This window comes from Triturus cristatus, chromosome 12, assembly GCF_964204655.1.
Source record: "Triturus cristatus chromosome 12, aTriCri1.1, whole genome shotgun sequence".
NCBI lineage: Eukaryota > Metazoa > Chordata > Amphibia > Caudata > Salamandridae > Triturus > Triturus cristatus.
In genome coordinates, this window is record NC_140595.1 from 298119678 (window position 1) to 298133542 (window position 13865).

General features: G+C 44.8%; 1 protein-coding gene across 2 annotated transcripts in view; it reads left to right on the plus strand.

Annotated features, from left to right (window-relative positions):
- Positions 1–13865, plus strand: part of LOC146775917 (endonuclease/exonuclease/phosphatase family domain-containing protein 1-like) — an 84193-nt gene that overhangs the window by 9294 nt on the left and 61034 nt on the right. For both annotated transcript variants that reach the window (XM_085636942.1, XM_085636943.1), the window contains exon 2: positions 503–1333. In XM_085636942.1, the coding sequence (XP_085493068.1) occupies positions 507–1333 (827 nt within the window). In that variant the 5' untranslated portion in view covers positions 503–506. The remainder of the gene's footprint in view (positions 1–502; positions 1334–13865) is intronic.

A 13865-nucleotide genomic window follows, 5' to 3' on the forward strand; every position in this document is an offset into this window, starting at 1 on the left:
CTTTTAAAACCATAATATACTTACAAAAAATGGTGCCTCCACCCAAAGTCAGCGCCCTGCGTGGTGGCATCAGTCACACCACCATAGCCATTCTTCAAGTTATAGACGCCATCTTGAAAATGACTATTGCACAATTTTGACAGACACCATAGAAAGGACCAGTACATGATAAAATGCCCTTGAAGCCTTGATGTCTAATAAATACCCCTTGAGGCTGAGCCATAAGGAGGGAACCAGTGGCCATTGACTGTCATTCTTGTTAGATCTGATTCATGATAGAGCATTCATTCCCTTGAATTCAATTATATAATTGTTTTAAGTGAAATAAATCATGTTTGGTTCATGTGTTTGTCTTAGCTGTGTTGAGGCATGAATACGCTTTGTATTGGACTTTACATGTACTTTTCAGCTGCTAAGATGGCGCTGTAGAAGCTCAGCACATTTTAGACATGCCCCACAGGCTCACTCCAGCATTAATGTGCAATATTATCTGCCTCCCCAGGGCCATGGGACAGAGCCTGCGATGTCACCAGGGAAACCACAAAGGTATGCCACGCTCACTGAAAAAGAAGAAACGTCCGCTCAGCGCTGCCGGTCCTACCTCGGAAACTTTACTGGGGAACTGCAACCAGGTGAACCTCAACATGGCGTCTGAGGAGGAGCTAATGACCCTCCCAGGTGTCACCCGGGCCATGGCGCACAGCATCACTGTGTATCGCCACCGGATCGGCGGCTTCCGGAAGGTGGAGGACCTCGCCCTTGTTTCTGGGTTTGGGGCGGAGAAGATGCAGCAGCTGCGGTCTGAGATCTGCGTGGGCGTCGTCACCAGGCGCCCCATGCAGAGCTCCTGTTTGGACTTACCTTCTTCCACCAAAGTGAACTTGAACACGGCCAGCATGGCGGAGCTCCTGCGCTTGGGATACCTCTCGGAGGAGCTTGTGCACGCTATCTTGTCCTACCGGACTGGTCACGGGGCGTTCAGGCGCTTGAAAGACCTGGAGAATGTTAATGGTGTGGATGAGGCACTGTTGAAGCAGATCGAACCCCACCTAACCATATCCTTACCGCGGCCCGCCACAATCCATGCGGACCTCAACTGGGCTGATTTTTCTCAATTTTGCAGCAAGGACCCAAAAGAGCGGCTGACTGTATCAAATGGTCCCACCATGACCAGTGGCCCACATGTATGCCAGCCCCCACAGGTCTTCAGTGGTCTCTATGGTGGAAGGCGTGTTGTGAGGGTGGGCAGCTGTATCCTTCAGGGTCTGACGCTGGCGATGGTGGAAGACAGGAGGCTCAGAGAAGAGCTGTGCCTGGCCCTGCTGGAAAACGGGTGAGTACACGGTGGGAATTCATTGCAGAGGGAGGAAGGACAATAACGGCAAAATGTCTGAATTCGCTCCTAGATCAATCCACAAATGCAGAGATTTGTCACAATGGTGTGCTTTCTTAAAGTTAACTTTGCGATGTCTACAGTTTTTTTTTTAGTTTAAGTTTATTGTTTAGTTAATTAAAACCTTAACAATTATAGCATAAATTAATACGGAGCACAGGGAAATTGATCAAATAAGACAATTAACTTAACTTTACATTAAGCAGAATTATTCATGGGGAGAATGGACCAATGTAAGGCTGTGTTGTAAAAAAACGAATACATAATGCTAACAAAGCTAAAATTACCAACATCGACCACCATTTGTTCCTATTGCACCTTGTGTATGAGGGTTGCTAATCCATGTACAAAAGATCAAATTAATCCATGTGAACGGCGCAGGGGTAACCTGGGTTGCATTAAATGTAGTAATAACTAAAATGCCACATATAGTTATTTACTTACTAGTCCTTACAGAACGTGATAAAACTTTACGGTAATTTTTAAGACTTATAAAACCTTGATTGAACCTTAAAAAATGTTTGTGCCCAGTGTTCAGCTCAAGGCTAGCCTGGGTTTCCGTGATTACAAAGTGCATTGTGCTGTCTGAGATTGCCACAAGGGATCAGACGTCCTTTCTTACATAATGATATTAAGGTGTGGCCTTTTATTTTCCTCCTGGGAAGACTACAGTGCCTCAGTGCATTATATCATTTGGTTACCAATCCCTTGCAGAACCTTGTAAAACTTCACAGTCGATTGTGAGACCTGAGAAACCTAGTTTAGCCATTTAAAGCTATTTGTGCCTCTTGTTCTGTTCAGGCATATTGGTCGCCCAACACTTGTGTGAGAGCAATGCTGAGAGTACAATTAAAAGCTGGTGTTAGTCTAAGGTGTCTTCTGCGCTAAATAACTAATCGTGCTATGCCAATGATCCTAGTTATTTCGTTTCTAGCCCCTAGCAAACCGTGTTAAAAATTCACAATCGATTGTAAAACCTTATTTAAACAGTTACAACGTTTGTAGGCTATTGGAGTAATCCAGGAACAAAAGAGATTACCATACTAATTGTTGTGCCCAACTAGCTCTTAGGTAAGGGATGGGCAAAGGACGCAATTAAAGTTAGTCTTTGTAGGCATCGCGGCTTGTGCTTGATGGAGCAGATATTTCAATGTCGTCACATATTTAGCCCATCTCCTCAGTGCCGTAGGTGACCTGCTGTTAAAGCAGATGAAGGATGCCTGCGTGCAAGGCCGTACTCCCTCGGCCATTAAAACTGGTTTTAGCAAAAGTCTCCGTTCCAGGTCTAATGCGGAGCAGCAGCACAACAAATGAACCCATGTTTCTTGGCTTTTGTGGGAATATAGCCCTTTAAATCGCATGCTTTTACAATGCATGTGATTATAACGCGGTTGTTACAACGACCGCATTGTTACATCGCAGTACCGTTACAACGCAAGTCGTTACATCGACTTGCTGTAGGGGGGCGCTGGACTTAGGAATAGGATAATTTAATATTCCAACTCCAGTGTGCGCACTGTAGGGAATGTGTTGGAATAGTGAATTATACTATTCCTTAGGTTAGCGCGCCCCTTACAGCAAGTTGATGTATTGACTTGCTTTGTAAAGGTACTGCAATGTAACAACGCGGTCGTTGTAACAACCGCGTTGTAATCACATGCGTTGTAACGCATGCGATGTGATGGCTGTTTCCCCTTTGTGGCATAACCTGCAGGCTTTGTTAATGCCCAGACCAGGCCACGGTGGGTTGAAGTCCCAAATAAGAAGAACAAGTAATCTCATATAGAGTATCTGAGCTCGAGTCATTGCATTAATTGAGTCTAGGAAATGGGGCTGTGGTTTCCCCACTTTGTAAGAGTCCCGTAAAGGCTGCGAAGTCTACTGTCAAGAGTTTGTCTAGGCCAGTGGCTGATACATTTGTCATTTAAGTGCTACACAAATTAGCAACAAAACCTGTGATTAACACAAAAATGAATACCTGCAGGACTGGTTTATTGAGTGTGTCTACATGAACAAGTGGGGGTTGCTTAGTTGGATGTACGTGTAAGTAATTAGGAAACAGCAAGTCAGTGAATAAAATAAATGAGCTGGGAAGTGAGCAAGGTACAGAGAAATAAGGGTCCCATTTACAAGAGGCCTGAGCTGATGTAGCCGCCGTAGCATCACTTTTTTTTTTACGCTCTGGCGGCGCAGGCCTCTCAATCATATCCATGAGGCGACGCAAAGCCTCCCTGCGTGGCTACGCATGGCCTCATAGATATGGAGTAAGACAAAGCAGCGCAAGTCTTTGTCCTGCCTTACTCTGCGTCAAGGAGGTGTTCCATTAGCGCTGCGGCGGGTGTTCCCATGCAACACCCATGGATTTTGACGCTGCCCCAGATTTACAAAATCACGTAAACCTGGGCAGCGTCAAAAGCTTACATCTCCCCATTGGAGGCGTAACGAGGAGAAATAAGTTTAATTCTCCTAATTTTTTTCTCTCTGTGGTGTATTCTACAGCACACATAGAAGTAGGAAAAAGCCTCCATTTATGGTTTTTGTGCAGGAAGGTGCTCCTTCCTGCGCGAAAACTATAATTCCTACAATGCAAACACCCTTGCACCATGGTGTTGGCGCAAGGCAGCCCGAACTATGCCAGTACAGTGGAAAAGAACAGGAATGCCCTGTATCTCCTAGCTCCAGCACATTACTGCCCTTTACTTTTGACGCAGGGGAGCACAGCAAAGTGACTTGCTGTACTGCCCTGAGGCAAAAACTCGTAAATAAGGCCCTAAGTTTGTTAGCTGGGGATGTTTTCTATCACAAATAGACTGCCACAGTTATGGTCTGTTGGCTATTTGATAAATTGGACTCTGCTACAGATGGGAAGGGCTGTCATAAGTCAAGTTGCAGCCATGTTTAAGAAAAAGTTGTGCAAGTAGTCGTAATTTAAAATGGGAATACATAAAAAAGGCTGGTTGCCCGATTAAAGGGCCAGTGGCCACCTTGACGACGTTTTTTTACCCAAAAATCAAGAGGTGTGTGAAATTTTCAGGCGTTCTCATGAAAACACGGGTCACTTGGCTCGGAATTTGCTAATGCAAGCGTTTTATCTCTACTGTTGTGGAGGTTTACCTTACTGTTGAGCGCAAAACTGAGCACCAAGTCCACCCCTTTAGCACTTGACCCGAGGATAGCGTAGTTGAGCAGTCCAAGGCTTGGTCTGGGAGGTGGTGTTGGGTAGAAACTAGAACTCAATGAAGTATGTCCTATCAGTCAATAATCCTTCAGGTTGTGCTTTTACTTAAAAGGAAAAGTACTTCTTCTAACGCACAACCCAATACTGTACATAAACATCAGAGGAAAACAATTGGTGCACTGGTAACCATGCAATGGTCACTGTAAGGGGGAGCAGCCAGAACACACTTAGGCTGTTCTTCAGTGGCAAGGAATCCTGTAGATGTAATCAAGGCAGGGCACAATGCCTCATGGTGAAAAATGCTTGATTGCATTAGCAAGACACTCCTATGGACCCCCCGTCTACACCTCCCAACAGACCGTAAGTAGGTAAAAGGTCCAAAGTTTAAACTTCTGTCCAAAATGTCTCCCACTTGCAATTTACCTTCTGTACCTTTTTAGTCCTCTTCAAGTGAGGCTTGCTTTTACTGGCTTCAGCGGGGGTTGTACTGCTCCTGGTGGCATGTTCTTCTAGACTGCCAACTGGGGGAGACTGCATTGACTCTGCTGTGGCCCGAACTCCGCTGCTGCAGTCTCTGGTGCATAGGCGTGCGTCTCTGGTTGAAGAAGGAAGCCAGACCCAGTTGGAGGGGGAAGATGCCTTTACGCGCTTTATTCACGGTTAAGTGGGTCTTCAATGAAGGTTCTTCCTCAGGCCCAAACACAGCCTCTCCGCTGTAACCGAGTGAAGAGTCTTCTCTGAGTCTCTCTGGAGATATCAAAGGAGGTCCATGTAACTGCCAACTACAGCATGCATTCTCAAGTAAGCTCCGACCTTCTCATATTGCTTTTTGTTCCTTCTAATAAGGCCACTGAAATACTTATGTGATTTTTATTTTTTAACCACAGTTGCGCTTCCCTGCCGGGAAGTGTCCCTCTATGTGCACTGCCTGAATCCAAAATGGCTAGTTTAATCAAATAATCCAAATGTTGGGTTTCAACATATCCTTTATTGTGAGTTGAAATGATGTACTCTCAATAAATTCATGGGTAGTTCACACAATGCTTTTGAGTCCATTATCTAGAATACTATGAATCAAATTTGCGTCAGCCCCAATGCAGTTCGGGCAGATAGACCGCCCTTTTTCAGAGGGTAAATTCCTAAAAAACGAGAAGGAACGAAATGGGACGACAATGTTCCTAAAAACCAATGAAAATGAAAAATGCACGGTGAACTTTGGTGTTATTTAAATGCAACCGCGACAGTGCTGTCGGGTGAAAAACACAAGTTCATCGTGCATTTTTCATTTTCATTGATTTTTAGGAATATTGTCGTCTCATTTTGTTCCTTCTCGTTTTTTAGGAATTTACCCCTGAAGAAGGGCGGTCTATCTGCCTGAAATGCATTGGGGCGAACGCAAATTTGATTCATAGTATTATGGATAATGGATAATGGACTCAAAAGCATTATGTGAACTACCCATGAATTTATTGAGAGTAATCATTTCAACCCGCAATAAAGGATATGTTGAAACCCAACATTTGGATTATTTGATTAAACTAGCCATTTTGGATTCAGGCAGTGCACATAGAGGGACACTTCCCGGCAGGGAAGCGCAACTGTGGTTATTTTCACACACCTAGGTTTAGGGGACGATACCTCAGTGCACGCCCTTAAACTTGATTAACTCTTCAAACCGCTCACGTTAACCTTGAATACCACGTGCGTGATTCAATAGCCTTTGATGTAATTTTTATTTTTTAGGCATCAAGGAGGCACAGGTGCTTTGTTTTCTTTGGGGAAATCCTGGGGTGATTTCTGGGAGTGGCGAGTCATCAAAGGTGCTTCTGTTTCTGGACACGCTTTGGTGTCTCAAGGACTCACTAAACAGCCTGGAAGTGCAGATCTTTTTTTGGGTTGCATTGGCCTGGGTTCTGCTGTTTCTGTCTCTGCTCATCACACGCCCCTTTTTCAAAGCAGCTTGTGCTGAGTGCAAGGTTACCTCCAGTAACCCTCCTCAGCTGTCAGTCAGCTCCTTCTTTCATGACAAGCCCAAAGCAAATGTTCTCCTGGCAGGTTATAGAACTTCCAGAGGCCTCGTCCCAAACCTGGTGAAGGTGAATTCGAGGCTCCTCATCATAAAGCTGGTGAAGGGGAGTTGGCAGCTAGCGAACCCCTTCCTGGAGCAAAAAAAAGAGTTTCTGAGTCTTTTCTGGCATGGGACCCGAGATTCCAGTTCATGAGAAATCTTGGCACAGTGACTGGGGGTTTCTGTCCCATCCATATACCAAATTTGCAGACAGAATTTGTGTATTCCACTGTTGCAGCTCTGGGGTCGGTTTCAGGTAGTTTTTGCCTTTTGTTTCTAATTTCTCCCAGTATGGTCTAGACATAGTCAACAGGAAGGTGTGCGAAGTTGGGAGGTCCTTTCCAGGAAAGGCCCAAAACAAGTATACAAATGGGGGAGAGGTTTTCCCACTTCACTACTTCTCACTGTGGTGGGGGTAACACTTCCAAGGCCAATGGAGCAGAAAAGAGCATGGGGTTTCCCTACAGTTCAAATGGACTATTTGACTCCTATCCCCAACACAACCCTAAAGTATAGTCCACTACAAGGGGTCTTAGAAATGCTGTGGAGAAGCTCTGCAATTCACAGTACCGATTGGGCTCTCACTCCAACTTTCATTTTAGGGAACACTCCAGAGCACACGCACTCCATGCACATACTTAAGTTACAAGCATCTTCATCCATATTCTATAGAATAGAGTGAAAGACCTGGTTTATTTATTTATTTTAGTTATAAAGTTTTATATAGCGCGAACAAGATCCCGAAGGATATCAGAGCGCTTTACAAAGGAAGGAGGGAAGGACATAAATTCAATATTGACAACAGTAAGAATACAGAACAGGAATTCTCGCCTAAATCCCAGACAAATAAACGCCTTAATCCCAGAACAGGTTGCATAGCAGTCGCAACCTAATTAAAAAAACACCAGGGAGGCCAGCAGCCAACCCTCTCTCTAACAGAGGACAGGAAAAAAGGGCTGTCCTGCCACTGCTGTCTGTATCTACAACCACTGGAAGTCCTGCACAACCCAGTGAGCTGATGGTAACCACACTCAGAGCCCGCTTCTGGGTTACATTTTGTGTCACGCGGGGGCTGCAGCGCACAAGCATGATTTTCCTGTGTGCACAGACCCCAAAAATCTAAACTCAACAACATTTCACTATAGTGAATTCGAGGCAGCCTATCATTCTCTCCAGCACCAAGCAGCAGATCTTTTCAGTCCCACAGAAGGGCGGGCGCAGAGCACACACTTTCAGATTGAATAGAGAAAGCAACCTTTCTCGCCAGGAGGTAGCCATGTTGAAAAAGCATAGTGAATGAAAGATCTGAATTGCATAAAATTTAACTGGAAGATAGTTCAGTGACAAAATGTCCTTTGTACTTTTGGTGGACAAGAAGGTGGCCTTGCCTCATTCTGGAGACCTTGCATCATGTGTTGAGGATGGAAGAGAGTCAAACTCAGAAATGTGCACTTGTGTAATTGAGCCTTGAGGGCATTGGCCAGCCTCAAACTGACGTGGGAGAGTCAGGAGTAGAAAGGTCCTTTCTCCATATAAAAGCGCACCGTTTGGTGGCAGGAGTCACCTGTTGGGGCTAAAGACATGGATGTGTCAGAAAACCTACTCCGGTTTTTCTGAGCTGCCACATTTGGGGGGGGGGAGGGTGGGGGGGGAGTGCCTATACCAACTCCATGGAGAACTCACCACAAGATTCCTAGTTTAGGTAGTGGTAATTTTGGTCTGTTGAAGCACCTCCTCACATTTATCAAATGTAATCAGTTGGTATAGAGTTTTTTTGATGACTCCTTGTTTAAATGAAGTTTACTAGACGGCGGGCATCATCTGCGCAGTTGCAGAAGAGAATGCAGTTGGGAATACAGTAACTATAAAAGAAGTGATGAGTACAGAGTGCTACAAGATCTGAGGGGCTTGAGAGGATGCTCTTGGTCTGCAGTTGGTAAGTGGAGACATTTCTAATCGATGTAGAGCTTGGCACTGGACGTATTTGTTTGCAGGGTTGAAGCATGGTCACCTGTGTTGAACGTCTCTCTTAAATCCTGTAGTAGCAGGGCCTAGACAGGCCACCTTAATTGATGATACTTCTGTTCTACTGACTTAGGAAGAAAGTTACATTAATGAATGAGCATAGAATGGATTAAAGAATGATGCAGTCGACTGGTTACTTTAAGAACCAATTTCGAGCAATGTGTCTGTAGGTTGACTTATGCGACCCCCACTTCTAATTATAGATTTCTACATCTCCTGAAGACATAACAGGAAAGTGGTAATACTGGCCCTTCCTATGTGATGGGCTAAATGCACTAAAGTTCTTTTAATAGGATGGAAAAACCTTAGGAGATATACCCAGGTGCATCATCAAAGCTGGACACAACATTTACACCAACATCTTCTGGCATCCGCTCTTACATTTAATTTATGTGGGTAAAATTGAGAAATTACCTAAAATAGTGATGGAATGTGTGTATAGCTCATATGAAAAACAAGTACTCACAGAAAGTGAACAGGTGATCTAATTCCAAATATATATAATAGGTAAAGAGAAAAGATGAAAAGGCTGCTATGTACATGAAATAGAGTGTGGACGGAGTGGCTACACTGCCGGTTACGGCGTTAAGATGTCGCTGTTACTCCTGACGAAGGAGTATCGAGCCCGAAATGCATTGGGTTTATGTGAATAAGGCTGCCCAGGATGAATAGTGTTTCCCTACGCGGCAGAAAAAGGCCCGGATGGGCGTTTCTCAGCATTTGAAAGCATTTAAAAGAATTAGAAATCACGTTACCTTTAATGTAAAGAGAATGAAAACGGATTATCAGACTTAAAATGGATTCATTTGAATATTTCATGACTTTGCTGTGCGACTCGTTGTCGGAGCGAAACGACGCACCATAATATATGGAATTATCATCCAGTGCCATTGGGACAAGGCTTGATACCAATCTGAATGCAAGAATTCTGCCATGAGCGCTCTTCTAAAACAGTGCAACATGAGTACTGGGTGTGCATTCAATCATCGCCATTGAGATGTAATGTAATGCACACAAAGGTACAGACCAATGATTTACTGATAACTTTGATTCAGGATAAGCTCAACAGCACCCTAATACAATGAATTTTATTTATTTGTTTTATTTGATGAGTTTTATATAGTGCTGGCTAGACCCGAAGGTATCAGAGCGCTTTACATAAGGAAACAGCGTGTTAAAAGTTACAATAATTTCACATTAATTACAGCATGATAGCATATTCAAGACAGGAGTTAATAAAGGACACGAAAATCAGGACCCAAAAAGACCAAGGAGAACTGGGAGTCCACATGAAGGAGACAAGAGCGGAGAAAACGATGAGACAAATGTCCGAAGTCCGGTTGGATAGGTGACGGCCATAGCGGTGTGCCAGTGCCATTCTCCCTTATAGCTGTCGGTGCAGCTACACCGAGAATCGGCCAAGTGGATTCGGACTGGGCCAGATTAGAGTGAAGATCAGGAAGTGACCGAAGATTTAGAGTCCATAGACGGGCGAGAGGAGATAATGTACCAAAATGTCTTAAGCATAGTACGACCATTGAATATAATGTTCACAGAACACACCGTAGACTTAAACAGCCTACCAGAACAACTAAATCATTCCCAGTCTGAATTCAAATTTTCTTGATGCATAATTTAGAAAACCTGTCACATAATTTGTTCCTTGTTTCCCGCATACTGCCAGTTTATAACTTAGAGCTCTTCCAAATGCTACAAGCCTGCTCATTAAGGTACTAACAAAGAACCAGTGACACCCTAGAACTCGACTTAAAGAGAACCAACCAATGACGACAATACCACCACCTATGTTACTCTTAAACCTACTGGTATCTAAAAGTCTGGTTTGGCCAACATGTGTAAATCCCAGGAGCTGAATGCATGTCTTAAGGACATTTATTACAGAGGGGATTTCTGCATACTGCACTTTCACTTAACCAGTGTTTACAGAATGCGTTTGGGTGGATGGGCTAGCAAGATTCATTATGGAAGAAATTGGGACATTATGGCATTATTATTATTACCCCTTATCAAACGAGTAGTCGTGGCTCTTGCCAGCATCCACTCTGAACAAGTTTACGTTCTGCTGCCTGCGATAGAGAAAACACTTTATGATTCCGGATATAGTCATTTGTCCCAAGCGGCAAAAGTTAAAGGGAAACACCCAGTATCCCAACCAGAAATCTCGTATGGACCAATCAATGGAAACAGTATTTCCTTTGGCGTGATTTGTTAGTAACCAATTCTTGCCAATTCTTACCTTTTGCCACTGTGAACCACGTGACTGGGCTCGGTGTTGTTTGATATAAACCAGAAACATTAGACTCAATGAAAATTATCAATATACAGGGCAACTGGAGAGCATTCCACATACATCTGATTTGCAACATACACTATTTACTTTTATTTCCCAGTAAATTATTTGAGCATGTATAAATGTCAGATGCTACAGCATATAGTGCAGGCTTCAATGTGATCTCTGCTCATTGTCGATATAATAACAGAACTCTAAATACTACAAACCTTTTCTCTTATTTAAGGGTGGTTGCAGGTGAAGTCCTCGAAAAATCATTCAATAAAAATATTAGTTTACGTTTGACTCTAACAGTACCCCTATAGGTACCATTGTTTTACTTCGATCACAACCTGCAGCATGGCATGTGGAAAAGGTTGTGAGAATTTTGGGGTAAAATTGATTTGGGCTGTAGAAACTTCAGAGGCTAGGACCCTCCTAAGAAACAATCAAAATGGATCAGATGGTCTGGATGGAGGAAAGAATCAATGTAAGTCGTCTTCCTGCTTCCACACCCTCCACCTCCTTCATAAGACCTTCAAATGGATCGCCCTCGAACACCGAAAGACGGTCACTCACGCCCTGGTCAACAGTAGACTAGACTACGGCAACGCACTCTACGCCAGAATAAACAAAAACCTCACCTGCAAGCTACAGAACATCCAGAACGCCGCCGCAAGACTGGTCCTCAACCTGCCAAAACACTGCCACATCTCCCAGCACCTGCACACACCAAAATGACTCCCCATCGAGGCAAGAATCACCTTCAAGATACACACCCACGTACACAAGGCCCTCCACGGCACTGGACCAGCATACCTGAACAGCCGACTCAAATTCCACACACCCCCAAAGGACCCTATGATCAGCCCAGCTCTCCTACGCCGTGGTCCCCCGCATCAGAAAGACTAGATCGGGAGGCCGATCCTTCTCCTTCCTCCTGGCCAAAGAATGGAACGCCCTTCTGCTCCACCTCAGACAGACAACATCGCTCCCCATCTTCACAAGAAACCTCAAAACGTGGCTCTTCGACAGACACCCTCCATGATGGAATGGAAACTGCGGCCCCCCTACCCCTAGCACCTTGAGACCCTTACACGTAAGTAGTCGCGCTTTACCAAACCCCTGATTGATTGATAGAAGAGTCAGTGATCAGGGCAGATACAAGAAGACTGGTGGACACACAGACTAAGTGAAAAAAACAGAGAGGCATGGAAGCTTGCAAGCAGAGAACTAAAAAATGGAAGGCCTTAAATGAACGTTAAAGCAGTCGCAGGCGCGACTCCTCCTCCTTTTTCAAGAAAAATAAAATAACACCAGGTTATTATTATTATGTTTTTCCCAATTGGCTCTCCAGGTGCGGGTGGGGTGGGGCTTGGCTGCCCCAAGAGCAGGGGAGGAGGAATGATAGGCACCCCCCCAAGTGCACATGATGGTTTGGCCGGCCATCTTGGCCTGGCCAAACAGTCATGCGCACTTTGCATATTCCCACCAGGCTGTATTGCACAGCCTTGTGAGGAATATGCACAGGCTCCCTGTTCCCATCTGAGTGCTGAACGACGGCGCTCAGACCAATCGCTAAGCTGCTATCAGCAGCATCATGATTGGCTAGAGGAGTCTGGAAGCCTGGGTGCTTCCTGTTTCGGCGTCGTGGCAGGAAGGACGGAGAAGAGGCGGCCGCCAGTAAGGTAAGTTTAATATTTTTTATGTTTCTGGTTTTATATTTACCCACCCTCCCCCCTCCCTACCACTGCTACCCCGTAGCAGCCGCGACTGAGCATTCGTAAGAAATGGACCTTGGTTCAAGCATGTCCTCTGTATGAGTAAAGATCTGCTCCGCAGAGGCAATACACCTTAATACAAGCATGAGAAGACTTTACGTTTATCAACCCCGACATTTTTCAAATGCAATACATGGGGGTGTGCATGAGTAGCTTGCCTCTTATTCAGTTTGGGTCATGCAATGTGCATCATGCCTCTGTGGTGTTCATCACCTTGCTGCTGCTCTGCTCCAGGCTGCTGAAGTCCAGTTTTGGAGTTCCTTTTCTGATGTATTGTCGTAAGAGTTAAGACTGTCATGCTGCCAGAAAGAGTATACTAAAGTATATAAAAAGTGATGGATAGAATGCTTAAATTAATCTCAGCCACTGCTCAGCACTCTGGGTCGCATCCCAGTCCATTGTTATTTTTCCCACATCCCCTCGGTTTGGGCCCAGCTGTACCCAGCTGCTGAGCCCATAACTAGGGTGAAACCGGTCCTGGGTTGCTCATGTTCTGGTTCAGGGAGCACCTGGCTTGGCTGTTTGAGCTGGACTGTTCCCTCTGGAGCAGGGTGAAGACTGGTTTGCATATGCCTGGGTCCAAAGTGAGGTGGCATGGTTTGCAAAATACCAGTAGCTTGGCTCGAGGTGCAAGCATTCCTCCAGTGAAATATGTATGTAAATATTTTGTATGACAACACCAGCTATGCGACAATACAAATAAAGAAACTAAGACATGGAACGTGCAAATTGGGTTGGGTTAACAAGACAAACAAGCATTGGCATAGCCAATAGGTCTCCTTTGGGACCTTATAAGTGTTTAGCCATGCAACTGTTGCATAACTAAATACTTATAAGGTCCTAAAAGCGAGACTATTGGCTATGCAAAGCGGCCATGAAAGTGATCGCGATCAAACATCAAAGCGGAAAGTGAAAGTAATCGCGGAAAAGCGCGGCGCGCACGCCCGCGCAAATGCGCTGTAGCTCTAGGCTAGCCTGATAGCATTTTTTGGAGCCCTCTCAAAAAGACTCGCCAGACCAGCGCATGCGCTGGGTCAGGCGAGACCTAAAAACTGTGATAAGCAGCATGCCATAGAAATAGAAATAATAAAATGCTTGCAAATGCCATAGAAATAAGAAAAAACGCTAGC